The following is a 17,685-nucleotide window of genomic DNA, read 5'->3' on the forward strand; positions in this document are numbered from 1 at the left end:
CAAGCGTTGAGAGTTGGATTAATGTGTAACGGGGAAGTAGGAGGTTTCCATGTTAAGGCTGATTTATGGTTCCGCGTTACACCAACGCAGAGGCTACGGCGTAGGGTACGCGGCGACGCGCAACGTACGGTGCGCGTCGCCTCGTACCTTACGCCGTAGCCTCTGCGTCGATTTAACGCAGACCCATAATTCAGGTTTTAATCCTCCCGAAGCGCAGCGACGACACCGACTAAACAAAACGCCGCTCGTCCAGAATGGCGCATGGAGAAACCACAGAATCGGACCGTGCAGGTGAAATGCATTCGTCTCTTATGTTTGCAGCTTTATTGTGGAAGAAAACGGGTCTTTTTAATTGATTTTAATCCGGGTGTGAGAGCAACAGAGCCTTCACTGTGCTGAGCTGGAGACCGGAAGAGAAAGGGAGTCTTGACATGTCAGGACCTTCCTTCTTAACTTCACATCACATTTTCATTTCCGCTCGGCCTTTTGGGAGGCCAAGTCTGTAGCGATTAATATTCCTTGGAGAAGTTTAGGCTGTGAATTTGAGCAAAGAGGTTTTACACACGATGTCCACTCAGTGAGACGGGGATTGAACCGTGGATTCAGCACCAGGAAGCGGACAGCGACTCCGCTTTATAGCTTTATAGCTCAACCCGGGTTGGTTTTTGTATAAATATCGTGGGAATCCTAAAAACATTGAACAATTTTGGAGCCTTTTAAAGTCTAAAAGACTTAAACACCCACTGTAGATCCTTTTTATTTTGCATCCAAATTTGAAAGGATATATTGGCAAGGCAAGTTTTTTTTATATAGCACAATTGTAAAGTGCTTTACATCAACATTACAACCTCAGAGGGGAGAGCATATACAGAAAATCAACAATCAGAACCAACACTAAACTGAGATGCATTACAGTGGCAGCGGTGGATGTATGGAATAAATTAGATATAGATTTGAAATTATGTAAAACTTTAACTTTATTTAAAAAAAACATTGAAAAGAAGGATGATTCCCTTATATTGATGTTGATTTGGGTATTTATTTAATTGGTGATTTGCTTTGATTTTTTAAGGATGAAGGTAACATGTAGACTGCACCTTTTTATTTTAAAAATCTTTTTTATTTTTTGAGGAATGTTTGTTATCCCTACAGAGGCAATTTGTTTTACGGGCAGTCTTTCTCTTACTTTTTGCTTTTATTTTATTAATTTAATTAATCTTTTTGAGGGTAGGCAAATAATAAGCTTTGCTTCAGCCTACCCCTTTTTCGGTCTAGATGTTATTTGTTTATTTGTATACTGGAAACTTTTTTGTTATGTTTTCTTTGAACAATTGAACGTTTTCTTGTCAGTTTTATTCTTGGTTTTTTATTTATTTATTTTTTTTGTGTCATGACCTAAACTAAACTAAACATTAAAAGCGGTAAGACATAATTGGACAGTAAATAACAAATACAATTATGAGAAAAGAAGGTAAAATAATAAAAAGCACAAGTTGCTGAAAACTAAGGGCAGTAGAGTACCGCAGGTACACATCTCATTCACGGTTTTCAGAAAGTATTTAATTTAAGATTTTAAGATTTTACGCTTAAATACCAAATAAATTAAATAAAATGATAAGAAAAGAGGTAAAATAATAAAAAGCACAAGTTGTTAAAAATAAAGGCAGTAGAGTACAGCAGGTAAGTATTTAATTTAAGAGTACACTTCAGTAAACAGTAATGTTTTTATCCTGATTTAAAGGAGCTGACAGTTGGAGCAGACCTCAGGTCTACAGGAAGTTTGTTCCACCGGTGAGGAGCAGAATAACTGAACGCTGCCTCACCTTGCTTGGTTCTGGTTCTTGGAACCACAACAAACCAGATCCAGATGAACCTCAGGGGTCTGGGAGCTTCATAGGGAACTAACAGATCAAGCATGTATTTTGGTCCAAGACCATTCAGGTATTTGTAGACCAGCAGTAAGATTTTAAACTCTATCCTTTGACTCACTGGAAGCCAGTGTAGTGATTTCATGACCGGTGTAATATGGTCCAGTTTCCTGGTGTTTGTACATTGAAGAACATGTGAGGGTTAGAAAAGGTGCTTCTTCCATCCATCCATTTCCTATACTTAATGATTCCTATTTAGGTTCACATGGGTCTGCTGGAGTCTATCCCAGCTCCTTTTGGGCAAAAGACAGGGCTTTACCCTGGACAGGTTGCCAGTCCATGGCAGGGCCACATTGACAACACAAACTCACACTGAGCAACTTGGACTCACCAGTTAACCTGGCAAGCTTGTTTTTGGACTGAAGAAGCAAGAGTACCTGGATAAAACCCACACAAGCATGAGAAGAAATGCTTGCAGAAATATCTTTTGGTATTTGAACCAAGAAGCTTCTTTCTGTGTCAACCACCAAGTCACCATGACCATTGATTTTCTTTTTCTTTTTGAATAAGGTAATCACTACAGTGGAATCTCAAGCTGCTTTTTAAAAATAATTATGTACATTTATTATTTTTGTCATGTTGATTGAGAAACTGGGCTTCTTCTGCCATGATGATGTCTTTAACCAGCTCAAATTGATGTTTTCCTTCTCATATTTTTTCTTTTTTTAAATTATCTTAGACCTTACACGTCTTTCCAAACATGTTACAAAAAGAAACCTGACACATTTACTGGCCCTGAAGACAACTCTAACCAGATGATTTTTTTTTTGTCCATTTTTAGGAGTTGATACAAGGCTGAAGTTTACCATCGAGCCCTCACTAGGAAAGAATGGCTTCCAGCAGGTGTGTGTGGTTTTTCACATTTTCAATCTTTTTAAGTGTTGTTTTTTCCCTCCTTAATAATATTTCAGTTTCATTTGAGGGATTATTTTATTACTTATAGAAACTGTCAGCTAGCTCTGGCAGTCTCTGCTGTTGACAAAAATTACTCAAAATAACTTTAGGCTCCATTTTGAGAAACCAACCAGGCCAGCTGCTGTTCATCTGAAAGTGTATTTTTGTCTTCCTACTACTGCTGGACATTGGCCGCCACCTGCTCAGTAGTTACAATAGTCATCATCTGCATGTGTGTCTTATTTTTATTATGCAGCAAATGTTTTAGTGGTTGACAGACCTGGACATGAAGCCAGGCCAGTATTACACCTGGATTCTTTTACCAAAGATCCATGTACAGAATGTGGACAGGATGTGACAGGATAACTGCATATGTTGCCCCAAAATCTCTATATAATCAGCATTTATGGTGTATTTTTATATTCGAAACATGCACCACATCACCACCACCTCATCACAGTTGCTGACTTATGAATCGAGTCCTGATAGAAAGCTGGATAGTCCTCACATCAAGATCATGCATAACTCCAAAGGGTTGTGGCGGTACTTGGGGTTGCTGCATGATGGAGAGTGGCTGCTTTGATTAGGCAACTGTGATTTTTAATCTGTGGTCTAGAGGATGCAGCAGGCTTGGTCCCCCATCAGGCAGTGCTGCCTGAAGGCCTGCTCTCATACTCGGCTTATGTATACAAAGATTTCTCTGATCTTTTTTTTATATATTATGTACTTGACGATGAAATCCCTCAAGTCTGCCATCTTCATTGGATAAGCTCATTTGTAGATTGAACATTTTGCACTCGCAGTGTTACACAAAGTGGTGTATCCTTCCCCTTCTTGATTTCACAAAGACTCAGCTTCTCTGAGACAAATTGTCCAGTGAAGTTTCCCATCTTTAATAGCTTCCTGCTTCCATCAATGTGAAAATTATCACAATTCCTGGAAACGATGCTAATTCTATCTTTCAGCATTTGATGCATCATCTTTGCATCATTATTCTACATTCTATTAATTAAAGATGGTTTATATTATGTGCAAATGCTTTCAAATACCTTGCTAGCTTTTTTTGGAAACATGGTTGTAAATGTAATGATACTGTATTTGAAGCATGTTTTCCCTGTTTTCTATAGTGGTATGATGCTCTCAAGGCTGTGGCAAGACTTCCGACTGGCATACCAAAGGAATGGAGGAAAAGGGTACGCAATCTTTATGCATTGTAACTTACGCCGTTGTTGGGACAACACTGTAATTGATCTGCAGGATTAGTAAGATTGTGTGCTTTGCTGCACCAGGGGATGGACGAGGCATTGTGACAAACTAAAACAGGATCCTGCTTCTGTCTGTTGGCTTAAAACCCAACTGTTTATGGGCAAAAAGCTCCAGTTTTCCATTCATTTCACATCACAACTTCAGCGCTTGAGATTTGAGAGCAAGGAAAATGAAGTGATTACTTTCATCTTGTAATCAGAGGTGCCGATGACACCGTGTGTGTGTGTGTGTGTGTGTGTGTGTGTGTGTGTGAATAAAACAACTTGAGCCATCATGAACAGTGAACATCTTACAGAGCTGATGAATGGAAGAAAAATCTGATTTATATTTAAGGTAAACAGTTTCAGTGACTTAGAAATTCTTATTTTGTGAATGAAAACCTCAGTCTTTAATATGCGCAGTGCTGAAGTCGCTTCTCAAATTAGTCACCTTCATCTTCCAAATGCCACCACAGAGCAGCTCCTCTGTGTCAGCTGTTGCTTTTTTCCATGCAGGTTTGGCTGACACTCGCAGATCAGTACCTGCACAGCATCTCTATCGACTGGGAGAAGACTCTGCGTTTCGCCTTTAATGAGCGCAGTAACCCAGACGATGACTCCCTCGGCATCCAGATCGTCAAGGTAACCTTGCTGTATTTGTGAGTCGGGGGGTGGGGATGAGATGTGTGTGCTCTGCACAGAAGTATGTCGGCGTTGGAGGTTTTATGTGTGTCAGCGGTATTGTGCCAAGAGCCAAGGCCACAAGCTGGAGATTTGGAGGAAAAAAAAGCAGAAGTATGAGAGACTCATTTGAAAAGAATCATGTACTGTGCGGTGTTCATTAAACCTGTTCTAGTTCATCTAGTATAGGCTCATTTATACAGTATGAATGCCTTTGAACCAACATTATATCATAACTAGAATTTAATAAATATAGGCTTTTTAGTCACGTATTCCATTTAGTTTAGTCATCTGCATCCAATATATTTCTATAGTTTAATAACTTAAACAAAATGAATTAGGCCTGTGTTGAAAAAAATCGATTTTCTGATTCTAAATCGATTCTCATATTCCTAAAAATTCATTTGTATGTCTAAAGATCGATTTAAAAAAAAAAAAAAAAAAAAAAAAAAAAAAAAATATATATATATATATTTTTTTTTTCATCATTACATTTTTGCCTGGTGAACTTTAATCCCAGTAGTCCCAGTAGTTTTGAAAACTCCTGAACTAACTTAACTTTTCTTTAGAGAAAATGCTGGACATTTCAGCTTAAATTTCTAAATGTTATATTAGTTCAATGAAGTTCATATTATCTATATTTACTATAGCTTGTTTGGTTTATCAGACACGGTTTGTCATGAAATACCTGAAAAATGCCAGGTGCTTCATGGCAAGCTGTGTGTCTGGTGACAGAATAAATCAGACAAGCTAAAATAATTTTTTCACTGCTTGAGCTGTTGCAATTTCTTTCTTTTTTTGCACTTTAAATGGATATTGAAATGCCTATTTGAGTTATTTATTTCTTAGTTATTTCACAATAATTATTGTGAAATTATTATTTCAATAGTTATTTTACAGTCATATAATCCAGGCAACACAAACCCAAATCAATATCGGATCGAATCGAATCAAATGGTGATAATCGATTCTGAATCTTAAGAATTGGAATCGAATCGATTCTTGACATTTGAATCGATACCCAGCTCTAAAATGAATGCCCATGTTCTAAAAAGAAAAAAAACATATTTTTTTATTGTGTGCAAATTATCTGTAAGCCTTTTGTATGGCATGACTGGCCAGCACCTCAGCTGCTTAGCTATTATTTGATTGCTTGAAACTCACTGAACCCCTCAACTTCTGATTTGAGCAAAGTGATTAAAAAGTACCCACAATTCACTTTGTCAGCGGTTGACGTCCAACCATTCAAAATCAATAGACGACATCGCTGTTGATACTTCTAACGCGCATGTGTGAGCCTGCAGTTACTGCTTGCTTGTTCCAGTTAATGTTGACTGTAAAACCAACTGATTGGACATAATTCTGTGTAATAATGAAGATGTTGACGAGGGATTTCATCTTTCAGTTTCCTTGCTTTTGTGCTGCTACAAAAGCAAGGTGTGCTACAGAGAAAAATGAATGTAATCTTTAAAGTATATCCTTTTATTTAACTTGTGAGGAGCAAAACCTCACTAATAATGAATAGTGTTACATACTGTCCTATTTTCCACTCACAGATATCACAGATATCAATGAGAATATTCTCCTAACAACATGCAGCATTTCCCTTTTTTATAAATGTGAGGCAACTGTGAAGAGGAGTGGATGTAGAGGATGTTTGCTAACGTGTGTCAGAGCGGGACGACTGCATCATGGAAACGCTGCACGTCACAATGACTCACAGTGCTGACAAAGTAATGTCCTCTTCCAACAACAAGGCAGTCCAGTCATCTGCTTCTCTCTCCGTTTTCTCGTCTTTCCTCTTGAGTGCACGAAAACATAACTCCGTTAATGCAATGAGTCACGTAAGAAATGCACCACATCCCTCTCATTTGCAGGATCTGCACCGGACGGGCTGCAGTTCTTATTGTGGTCAGGAGGGGGAGCAGGACAGGGTGGTTCTGAAGAGGGTGCTGCTGGCTTATGCCCGCTGGAACAAAAGTGTGGGCTACTGCCAAGGGTTCAACGTCCTGGCTGCTCTTATACTGGAGGTCACAGAGGGCAACGAGAGCGACGCACTTAAGGTTCGCACGTTAAGATACATGCAACTTGGAAAAGATGTTAAACCCAAATCTCTTTTGTATTCTACTTTTAAAAGAAGAAAATAAAATATTCAGTAGCTTTATGCCGTTTTTAATAAAAGAAAATTGTCTTTTCGCATCATTTTTCAATCAGGTGATGATCTACCTGATTGACAAAGTGCTGCCCGACAGTTATTTTGCCAACAACCTGCGTGCATTATCAGGTAAGACTTGTATAAACACTGTTTGATGGTTTAAAGCCGAGGACAATGCTGAAAAAGACCATACTATATACGTATAAAACATTTTCTGACATTTATGCTGTCAATGAAATTCACTTTTGCCATGTTTGGGCTCCTCTTGTCAGTGGACATGGCGGTGTTCAGGGATCTGTTACGCATTAAGTTGCCCAGATTGTCTCAGCACCTCTATCACCTGCAGAAAGCAGCCAACCGGGAAGCTGGAGGTAAAGTTCTCTGTGTTTGTCAGTGCCTGCAAATGTGTATGAAGATGTTTTCTTTACTTTTCTTCTGCTAATATGTGTATATGTTTGAAAAAGTGGAAGCGCCTGCAAGTGTTTTGTGTGTCTAACATGCAGAAAACTCCAACACCGTGTCTTTATGAGAAATCTGGGGGTTTATATGTCCTAAATACAATTGTTTTTAATTAATTTTTTATTTCTAGGCAGCTATGAGCCTCCGCTGACCAACGTTTTCACTATGCAGTGGTTTTTGACCATGTTTGCTACCTGCTTGCCGGCACCCACTGTTCTGAAGATCTGGGACTCAGTTTTCTTTGAAGGCTCAGAAGTTCTGTTCCGGGTCGCTCTAGCCATCTGGGAGAGACTGGGAGAGTAAGTGGATCTTTGCTTTAACTGCATCTAGTGTGGACAATCTAAAATTGCAGGTGACATATTTTGTGTTGATATTCACAGGCTTATCATTTTGTAAAAGAAGTATTCACAGGTTGTTTCTTTCTGACACTCTATGCATCATAGGATATTAATAGTAGTATGCATAACATAGTTTTCTTTAAAATTAACGTTGAATTGAAAGAAAATAACAATCATTGTGATTTTTATTATTGTACAGTAGTTATTTGTATCTAAAAATGCTGTGGGCCACCCTCCTCAGGCCTTTACCATGTTACTATCACTATAGTAGCCCAGAAAGTACAACCGCGTTGGTATCACGATCCCGCTGGTCACACAGGACCCAATGCAAAACTTCCAGGAGCGGATAATCACAACAAGAAGTGCCGGCCCTGGTGTGAAGCTGATTCCAGTACTTGACTAGATTTGTAAAGGCGTCAGTGAATTAAGCTGAGGATTTTGCAGTTTAAACTTCTAATGGTCTTTTTCAGTGGATTTTCCTTTTATGGACAAACGCTTGAGCTGAATAAATAGAATAAGAATTATATGTGCTGTTTTGTACCAGCTTGCTTTTGCGTAACACTGCAGCAGCAGATGTGAAAACAGAGAATTGGGTGATTATGTTTTTCTAGAGCTGGCACCGACACGTCCTGCGAGAACAATACAACCACAAAGGCTTCTTTATCACAGGACTTGTTCAATAAGTTCAAACATGTGGAAAAATGTAGTTTCTCTGCTTCGATCCACCTCAGGCATGTTTTGCTCATCCACCTTGAACTTGTCGGGCCAATATGAGTAGTCATGGCAACATAAGACGTGTGATGGTCCTTGTCTTGTTTAAATGAAACAGCAAGGAACATGAATCCCATCAATAAAGCCATAAATGTAATGAATGTACCAGAAAATACATGTATATAGTATCAGTCCAAACAAACTAAAAATAACTACCTCTCTTTGTTACATTCTATTTATTTAGCTTTTCTTCCGCATACTTGACCTTTTCTCAGCTCCTGTTTAATTTATAACCGCATGCTGCCTTTCTTCCTTCTCTGTCGACCAGGAGGATTGAATACTGCCAGACAGCGGATGAGTTTTACAGCACAATGGGCTGTCTCACTCAGGAGATGCTGGAGCACCACCTCATGGATCCTGCTGAACTCATGCAGGTACTCCACGAGCAGCACAAGCGTTAAAAGCGTGTTGTTTTTTTTTTTTAGTATAAATGCAGATATGTAAATCATCTCATGTATGTGTCATTGACACTGTTTTTGTTTCACCGCCCCCTTTTCTCTGATCTTCAGGAGGTTTACTCCATGGCGGTGTTTCCCTTCCCCCAGCTGGCTGAGCTGAGAGAAAAATACACCTACAACATCACTCCGTTCCCTACCTCAGTGAAATCCAATGGAAGGTTTGTGCCACTCTTAGAAAATCAATACCATTATGTAAACACACCACATTTATCCCTTTTTACTTCCTTTAAAGTTCCTTTATGAATTTTTCTTTAAGAGTTTTTCCTCCTCCTTCCTTTTTTTTTTTTTAAACTCAGGGCTACATTTGTGACATCAATGATCGGTGTTGGGTGTTTAGTGTGACATGTATCAGCAGTTGCTATTTCTGATTGTGCTGTCTAATGAGGGGGGGGGGGGAAACCCTGAAAAAGTATTTAAAACTTTACAAGGTGCATTAAAATATAATATATGAGGCCAGAAGTAGTAGTATTATAGGTGTTAGATAAAGAATAGATTTGTATGAGCAGTATTTTGGTCTGGGAGGCTTTATCACCCTGGAAGTCATCAACAACTGGTGGCATAACAATGTTCAATTCATAGAAGAAAATTAATGAATTCCATTAGTATTTTTTTTGCTGTTGTGAAAAAAGGCGAGAAACTGAGTTCTCAAGTATTGATTTGTTTTGAAACTTGGCTCTTCTATGTGCCGGTGGAAGATACAGTCATCCATCAGTTGAAAGGACGGTAATTTGATTCTTGGCCTCTGGCTAACTATAGACTGCTTGGGTGGCTGTGGCTTGGTGTGTGAAAGAGGTTTGAGTAGTCAAAAAGACTAGAATGGTGTTAAACACATGTAGAACATTTACTATTAAAAAGATGAAAAAAAGCACTTTTTTTTTATTCATTTGTCCTTTACACACTATTCAAGTGAAAAATGGCTTCAATGTGATGCAATGTTCATGATGATGATGATGATCTTCCAGCGGTGGGCTGGGGAACTGGGAGAGCGACGACGACGCCGACATGGATGACGAAGATTCTGTGGTGACGGCGCTCGGCTGTCTGGGGCCTCTCGGCGGCCTACTGGCCCCTGAGCTGCAAAGATACCAGAAACATCTCAAAGGTCGGCACAGACACACACAAAATAAAACCCACAGGATTTAAGCATCAACTTAAAAAGAGAAGTACAGTCAAGAGCCAACTGGCTCTAGACCTAACTACTGCCCCAAATCCACATGTTGTGGCCTGGATTTGAATCCAAGTACAAGCAGTCTTCTGATCTGCTTCCTGCAGACAAATCTCCACGTTTCCTCTCTGTTAACAACTCCTACAAACATGGGAAAACTGCCCAGAGGGGTTTAGTTAAAAATGCTGCTTAGGATCTGAAGCAGCAGTTGTTCACTCTGCAGAAATTAATTTAGAACTTCACTTAACCTCATTAGGTTGTGTCAGAATGAGTGACTTGACCTGATTTGAAGGAAAATGCAACTCATTATTTTCAAGAGCCGAGGTCTGGGTACCAGAATAACCCAAATAAATCTATGGTGGCTGCGTTGAGAGTGCAGGATCATTGAACAGTGTTATTGGATCTAGTCTTTGTACAAAGGCAGAAAGAGCTGCTGAATGCATGATTGATGATACCCTTTTAAGTGAAGCTGAAGAGAAGAACACAAATGCACTCAAGTAGATGTCAAACAAACATCAACAAAACCTTTTCTTTCAAGGTTGCTTTTTTGTGTGCTGAAAACATCACATCAATGACATTGGAGGAGTAAACGGTAAAAGCTGATGTCTTACTGTGTTCTCCGAAGCAGTTCTAGTAAAAACAAGAGGCTGTCAGACAGTAGACTCCCCAGATACTAACTTCTTTAGATCCTCTTTGTGTTCATATCTTTGGCTTAAAGCAAATAAAAATGACAATAACAGATTGATTTGATTCTACAAAATTATAGAAATAGTCTCCTCTAAGTCTGTCTGATACCTACGGAAACGTATTGGATTCACTTGAGAAAAAAAAATCAGCTGTTTTTCTGAATTAACAAGATAATTATCTCAGAATTCCAAGAAAAGTTTTAATTAAAAAAAAATCTGCTCTGTTTTTCTGAATTAACGAGTTAAATATCTCAGAATTCCAAGAAAAGTTTTAATTAAAAAAAAATCTGCTCTGTTTTTCTGAATTAACGAGTTAAATATCTCAGAATTCTGAGAAAAGTTTTAATGAAAAAAAAAAATCTGCTGTATTTCTGAATTAACGAGATACCTCACAACTTGCAAGAAGCTGTCATTCACTTGAGAACTCAATTTCATGGAAGCAAACATGTTCCTGTACAGTTTAATCCAGTTTTATTTTGCTTTCGATTTGAAACATGAAGAGATACTCTTTTCTTTAAGTTATATTGATGGTAGTGTTATTAGTTTGTCGACTTTGCGCAGGCACCTCAGGACTTTGCGGTTGTTATCTCGTTAATCCAGAAAAACAGCAGATTTTTTTTTTCTTAAAGGTGACCTATTATGGCATTTAATGTATATTTTAAACAGGCCTTGAATGTCTTAAAAACAATCTAAAGCTTGTTTTTTCTACATAAATCATAAATCCAGCCTGTGGGCCCTGTCACTAGTTTTACCGCTTCTAACCTCTTTTTCTGCGCCTCATTTTTAGGGAAGGGGGGGGTATGATAATGAGGCTCTGTGCTGATTGGCTCCCTGAATGACGTGTAGCAGGGGAGGAGCATAAACCTCGCTCCGCCAGAGCAGCCCGAGCCTGTAAATTATCACAACACTGAATTTTCACAAATGGAAACTTTATTGTTAAAAAAATAAAATATGAGTTGTATATAAATAACATTTATGCACTATTTAAGCCGGATCTACCCGGCGGATGCTGAACGCTGCCCCGGAGCCACGCCGGGCGCCCGGGAGCAGCGCTGCTGGAGCAGCGCGCGTCACCGCGGCTTTAACGGGGGAATCTGACCGGTTCCGACCGGCCGGGACCGCAGGAACCGGCCTGGACTGGTAGCAGGGACTCCCGGGGACCGACCAGCGGAATTTCAGCCGGATCTGCCCGGCGGATGCTGCACGACGGGCGCCGCAACCCCACGGCCGGCGCACAGATCGGCTCCGGGGCGCATCCGCGGCGCATCGCCCGTTACCGGGGATCAAACCGACAGATTTCGCTGAAAATCTCGGAGAGTGAAGCTGGTCCGACCTGGGACAGACCCCCGAGGACCCAGCTCCCAAACCACCCGGGAACCTGGATGATTTAACCCGGATCCGCGGCGCCACCGCGCCGTGTCCGACTGGCTGAAGGAAGGACCGCTCCAGCAGCGGAGAGAGCTGGTTGTGGGCGTGGTTTCAGCAGCGGAGGCTGAACCTATGGAAATGAGCGCCTATGGTGACGTCACCATAGGCGCAGATTCAGAATGGCTCAAAAAAAGGTCACGTGACACTGGGGGACTCTGTAAGGCGGGGGTCAGAGACCCTGCAGAATTTCATGGTATTTTGTCTCCCCTGTGCTGGCAGGGTGAGGGGAGACCACTTTATATATGTTAAAACAAGAAAAAACGTGTTTTTCATAATAGGTCCCCTTTAAGTGAATGCAATACGCTTCCGTATATACCTGACCATTGTTGTGTTCTTCCATCCAGACCAGAGAGGCGAGCAGGGGAACATCGCAGAGCTGAGCCCAGGAGCCGTAGGAGCTGGAGTGGGAGGAGGAGGAGGAGGAGCTGCGAAGGCAGAGCATCAGGCAGCCATCAACAGCATGATGATGGAGAGAATGAGCACGGACATCTGTGCACTGAAGCAGCAATATGCACGCATCAAGAGGCGGCAGCAGCAACAGGCTATGCAACTCTACATAAACACAGGTGGGAGGCCAGTTTGCAAGTATGGTCATTATAACGGCTCCATTTTTCACCCTAACAACAACTTTTCTGTTTTATACATGAATGAAAAAGTCTTCCAAGATTTCACTTCCCAAAAACTAATGAAATGCAACACGTTTCACAACAGGGATGACAAAACTAGACGAGAGAAAGGTAAACTCTCGTAAAGTCAGATGTTTGATGATAATGTGTGACTCGTAGGACCTGGACCTGAAGTGGCCACACGAGAAGGTGTTCTTCAGGAGGTTTCCAACACACCACACAGCAACAGTAGTGACCACCACACTGACGGTACTGGCGTCAAACTTAGAAGCTTTCGGAAGCTGGGTGTTCTGGGGCTTTTTCAGGGTCTCTGGTGATAATCTGGTGTTGGAATATTGCATTTACGCAACAATTTGCACCTACAGTGGGTTCCTGGAGCTGATTTCCAATTGGTTTGAATGCCTTTTTTGGATGAAGAATGGGTTTTGTTGCCTTTTAAAATGGAGGAGGACTTCATGTTTGAAAACTTACCTTGCTCATGTCTACTTAAATCATTAAAAATAATATATATTTTTAAATCTTCCAAAAAGTGTTGGAGACTTACTGGCTACAAAGTCCTTCACGGGTTGTGCAATCATATACACTGACATTTCCAAAATCAGCTTCATGTACAGTATACTATAACCCACCATCTTTGAACAAGCTTATATAATACATGGTTGCTGTCTGGCTGTTTGGGATAGATTTTAAAATACCTTGATAATTTAATGTTTGTTTTTTTTCTAATTAAATAAGCCGTATTTTAGAAATGGGGAATATGCAGATATCAAATTGTTGATGCTTTTTCTTCTTTTTTTAAAAATTATCTTTAAATTCTAGTTGCAGATGATATGTGCACAATCATTTTCATTGTAAATTTAATTTTAGATATTTATTTGGAGTCAGCTGCCAATATAAAAAAAAGTTGCAAAAGTACCATTACATTTTCCTTTTAATTACTTTTGTCGGAATTAAATTGTTTCTAATTTTGTTAGAGATTAATTTGCTTTCTTTGGCTGCTTGTTCGCTGTTGTTACTAACCTTCCTTAATAATCTCTAATTATGAAATTTGATCACACACTAACTGAACCTGGAATTTATAAGGTCTACTTGTTATTGTCTTGTTTATATGGCATTAATGTTGTTAAAATATAATTTTATTTGTGTAATTATCTTTCAAGGAAGAATTTAATTGAATATTAAAATGGCTTACTCGCATTGGAAAGAGGGTAAAAATACTGCACATTATATAATATGGTGATGGACTGATGTCCAAAGGCTTAATCCTTCGACGGGACGCCCTCTGCTGTCAGATGGCTCCTATTGCCCTGCTTATATAGATATTATATTTGACTCACTTCACGTTTCACCTTCCTTCCAGATAAGTGTCCTGCCACACGTGTCTTGGCCTCCCAACTCGAACCTTCCGGTTCAGTGATCAACCACCTCCTTCTGGGTAGGAAACCACGCGGCGGTTCCCGAAATTGCAGGCCATTGTCTCCTAGCACCTCTACGCTATCAGGATCCCGTCCTAATTCTCTATGCCACAGTCCGGGATCCCCATTCAGGGAGCGTTGTGGCTCACAGCTTTCCAACAGCACTGGATCCCCCGTGAGCTCCAGGGGAGGAGCAGGATCGCCTTGGCGTGCTCATGTCCGGCAACATCGGAGGAATATCGCCAGGGCTCGAGAACAGCTGGGTTTTGGAGATTCAGAGGAAAAGGAGGAAGAGGGGGATGAAGGCGACTCTGTTAGGATGGAGGATGAGAAGCGGAGGAATAGAGATAAGGGAGCAGATGATGAGCAGAAAGATTGGCATGACGACTCTATGCCAACTTCTCCTGATGCCTCCGGTGCAAGTTCAGCATGTGAAGAAGTCCAGCAAGGTTCAGATACCGCACAAGAGGCAAAGGTGGAAGAAGTGGTAGTGCAGCTGGACTCCCTTGATCTGGAAGATGAATCAGACCTGACTGCCCACAACTCTGATTCACATTCCAAACAACCAGAGTCTCAATGTGCAACCCCAGTCCCTCTTCTCCCTCCACCTCCATCCTCAAACAGACACAAAGAGTCCAACTCCTCGTGTTCAGAAAGCCTCACTGGTTCTAACAGACACTTTCCTCCCATTGCTTTACCTCCTCCTCACCACTCCTCTCACTCCACCATCCCTTCTTCTACACCACCCCCTCCAAGTCCACCGTCTTCTCCACTTTCTACATCTGCCTCTCTTGGTCCACTGACCTCCACCCCAACACCAAACTCCACATCCTGCCTCCCATCTTCTCTCTCAGCCAACGGCTTGTCTTCTTTCTCTCTTCCAGCCACCTCCACCCTATACAAAACCCCCTCCCCCTCCACCCCCTCGCTCTGCTCCATATCATCCTCTAGATCTAATATCTCCTCTTCCCCATCAACCCCAGCCTTCTCAACAACCTCCTCCGTTCCTAAACAGCAAATCTTCTCCCCGTTCCCGTCCGTGAAGCAGCCCAGGAAGTCGGCCGCAGCCAGGAACCTCGGCCTTTACGGACCCACGTCCAGAACACCCACAGTACACTTCCCTCAGCTCAGCCGCAACCTAAACCGCAGCAGTGTGGCCGGGACGACAGGCAGGCGATGAAAACCTCTACAGACCCGCACTTATGCTTTAGCACACACATGTTACATGATATAAAGAAGCTACACCACGTTGCCTCCTGCACATTAAGCAAATCTCTCTAATATGGAGCAAAATTTTAAGATGTGGAGCTCAAATATCTAGAGCTGAATCACTGATGGTATAAATGTGGCTTTATAATATTGAAATTTATAAGCCATTACAAATGTTAGAGGTAGCTGACTTTAAGGGATCGAGGAAATGTTTAGCTGCATTGTTTCCATTTGTCTGAGAAGTTTGGGACAGTAACAAGCCCTTTACATTGACCTGTACAGGTCCTTCTTCACCATAATCAACAGGTTGTTGGAAAAAATGCAACATGAAAGTGAGCTGTGACAAAACTCTAAGTTCTTGGTTGAAACTCACATTGCATTTAAGTAACATTTTGTGATTGGAAAAGAGGATTCTTCAAAAAAGAAACATGAAGTTTTGGTGTGGACAAATATTATTTTGAATTTTATACAAAACAACATGATATGATGGTTTGCACAATACCCACTTGTTTCTAAGCCAAGTATTTAAATCCACATTAACAAAATAGATACTTTGGAAGCTCTGTAAAGTAAGAATAAAAAAAACGTGTGTGTGTGTATGTATGTGCTCAAAAACCTGCAATCACAATGATGTCCACAAGCACTTGCCATGTTTTTCTACGAGTAAAATCATTCAGTATGTTTAGTCTGTGTCTTACCTGTCAAGCATGAGGATTGTAATGTCTCCTTCAGTAATGATGCAAGTTTGAGTGCAAATGTTAGGTTGAGATTAACTCAGTCCTGATGTGTTTGACTCTTTGGATGTGAACTCTGTGTAAATGAAACTTGTTGACTCTAAATATAAAATAAGGTATTTATTCCGAAACTGGTATGTGGGATTTCTGGATTCTCATACAGTTGTTCCAAATATGCTGCTTTATAAGGACATGGGAGAAGGAAATTGAATTATACTATTAGCTGTGTTCACATAAAATAAAAATGTGCAACTCTTTAAAAATAACAAATGACTGAGTTTGTTATCCCTATCTCCAGCCAAGTATAGCTGCTTTTTATTTCAGCTGTGTTGAAAACAAGGAAAAGCAGAAGTCATGCTTTAGTTGAGAGAAACAAAAGGCCAGGCTTGTTTTCCTCTGATTGTTCTGCATATTTAGCAAAATAAGTCTTAAGTTTACGCTTTGTAGATGGAAATTGTACATTTTTTCTTGTTAAAAATTATCTTTATTTATTCAGCCATTCTTCAACCAGAAAGGTATAGTTGAGATCGTAGACCTTTTTCAAGGGATTCGTGGCCAAGAAGCGGCAGCAAAACATCTGAGACAAAAGAAAAAATAGTTTACTATTTAATTTAGACTTCAACTGTTGTATAACGTTATTGGACAGTTTTAATGATCAAACCTTTCATTTTATTCACGGCTGATAATAAAAAGGCGTGCACAAAAAAAGAAGAATCACTTCGAGATCAACTTGTAGTTCTTCTAATAAATAAACAAGTCATCTTACTCTGCTTCTTTTTTTTTTAATTGAGAAGGTTTATACAAAGAACATCAGACAAGTGCTCCAAACAAAAAATAACAAAAAATAAATATAAAATTCCAGTGAAATTAACAGAAGTAGCGAGAATGACAAACGAGTGAATAAATAAAATGAAAAAGTAAAATGTAAAAACAGTATTTATCTTTTAAAAAAAATCTCTATATATCGGTGGATGTTATACTTTGTTTGGTGTCAATTAGTTTAAGGGATTTAATGTAGGCCTACTCTTTAAACTCAAGTAAGAAACCTTTAAAGTGGGGTGGAGTTTTGGAGTATTGACATTTGTGTATGTGAAATTTGCCATACAGAATGAACAGGTTTATAATAAAAGTGAGGTCATTTATATTTGCTTCTTGGTCCAAACGGAAGTGCGGGGAGAGGAACGAGAATGAGGCATTTCCCGTCGACATCTTTCTCCGGATTAGTTGGAAGTAAAGATTCATGTCTTGTTTAAAATAAGTAAATAACATTGCTCTCGTCTTTCGTGGAGAGAGTGGGGTAGTTTTCTTTGGAGCTGAACAGAGGAGAAAAGATTTTGAACGTGTCTTCAAAGCGGCGGTAAGTGTGTTGATATGCTGGTTTATTTGTTTGTCCTTTCTTCAGATAAACTAAGTATTACCATTGTAACTCAGCGCTACAAAGATGGAATCTTGGCCAAGAGGCTGTAATTATTTTTAATAAATGCAATACATTTA

At 40.1% G+C, this 17,685-nt stretch overlaps 1 protein-coding gene across 5 annotated transcripts in view; it reads left to right on the top strand.

Moving 5' to 3' along the window:
* Positions 1 to 16,497, top strand: part of tbc1d30 (TBC1 domain family, member 30) — a 29,984-nt gene extending 13,487 nt beyond the window's left edge. The window contains exons 1-14 of one of the 5 annotated variants that reach the window (XM_061714419.1): positions 220 to 291; positions 2,710 to 2,771; positions 3,950 to 4,015; positions 4,583 to 4,708; positions 6,625 to 6,810; positions 6,962 to 7,031; positions 7,175 to 7,273; positions 7,492 to 7,660; positions 8,739 to 8,844; positions 8,980 to 9,086; positions 9,891 to 10,030; positions 12,552 to 12,773; positions 12,993 to 13,082; positions 14,194 to 16,490. In XM_061714419.1, coding sequence (XP_061570403.1) covers positions 255 to 291; positions 2,710 to 2,771; positions 3,950 to 4,015; positions 4,583 to 4,708; positions 6,625 to 6,810; positions 6,962 to 7,031; positions 7,175 to 7,273; positions 7,492 to 7,660; positions 8,739 to 8,844; positions 8,980 to 9,086; positions 9,891 to 10,030; positions 12,552 to 12,773; positions 12,993 to 13,082; positions 14,194 to 15,428 — 2,715 coding nt within the window. In that variant the 5' untranslated portion in view covers positions 220 to 254 and the 3' untranslated portion in view covers positions 15,429 to 16,490. Of the gene's footprint in view, positions 1 to 219; positions 292 to 2,709; positions 2,772 to 3,949; positions 4,016 to 4,582; positions 4,709 to 6,624; positions 6,811 to 6,961; positions 7,032 to 7,174; positions 7,274 to 7,491; positions 7,661 to 8,738; positions 8,845 to 8,979; positions 9,087 to 9,890; positions 10,031 to 12,551; positions 12,774 to 12,992; positions 13,083 to 14,193 lie in introns of those variants that run through there. The other 4 variants (XM_061714416.1, XM_061714418.1, XM_061714417.1 and 1 more) reach the window with 4 other exon arrangements.
* The last annotated feature ends 1,188 nt before the right edge of the window (positions 16,498 to 17,685 follow it).

The sequence above is a fragment of the Cololabis saira genome, chromosome 23, assembly GCF_033807715.1.
Source record: "Cololabis saira isolate AMF1-May2022 chromosome 23, fColSai1.1, whole genome shotgun sequence".
Classification (NCBI taxonomy): Eukaryota; Metazoa; Chordata; class Actinopteri; order Beloniformes; family Belonidae; genus Cololabis; species Cololabis saira.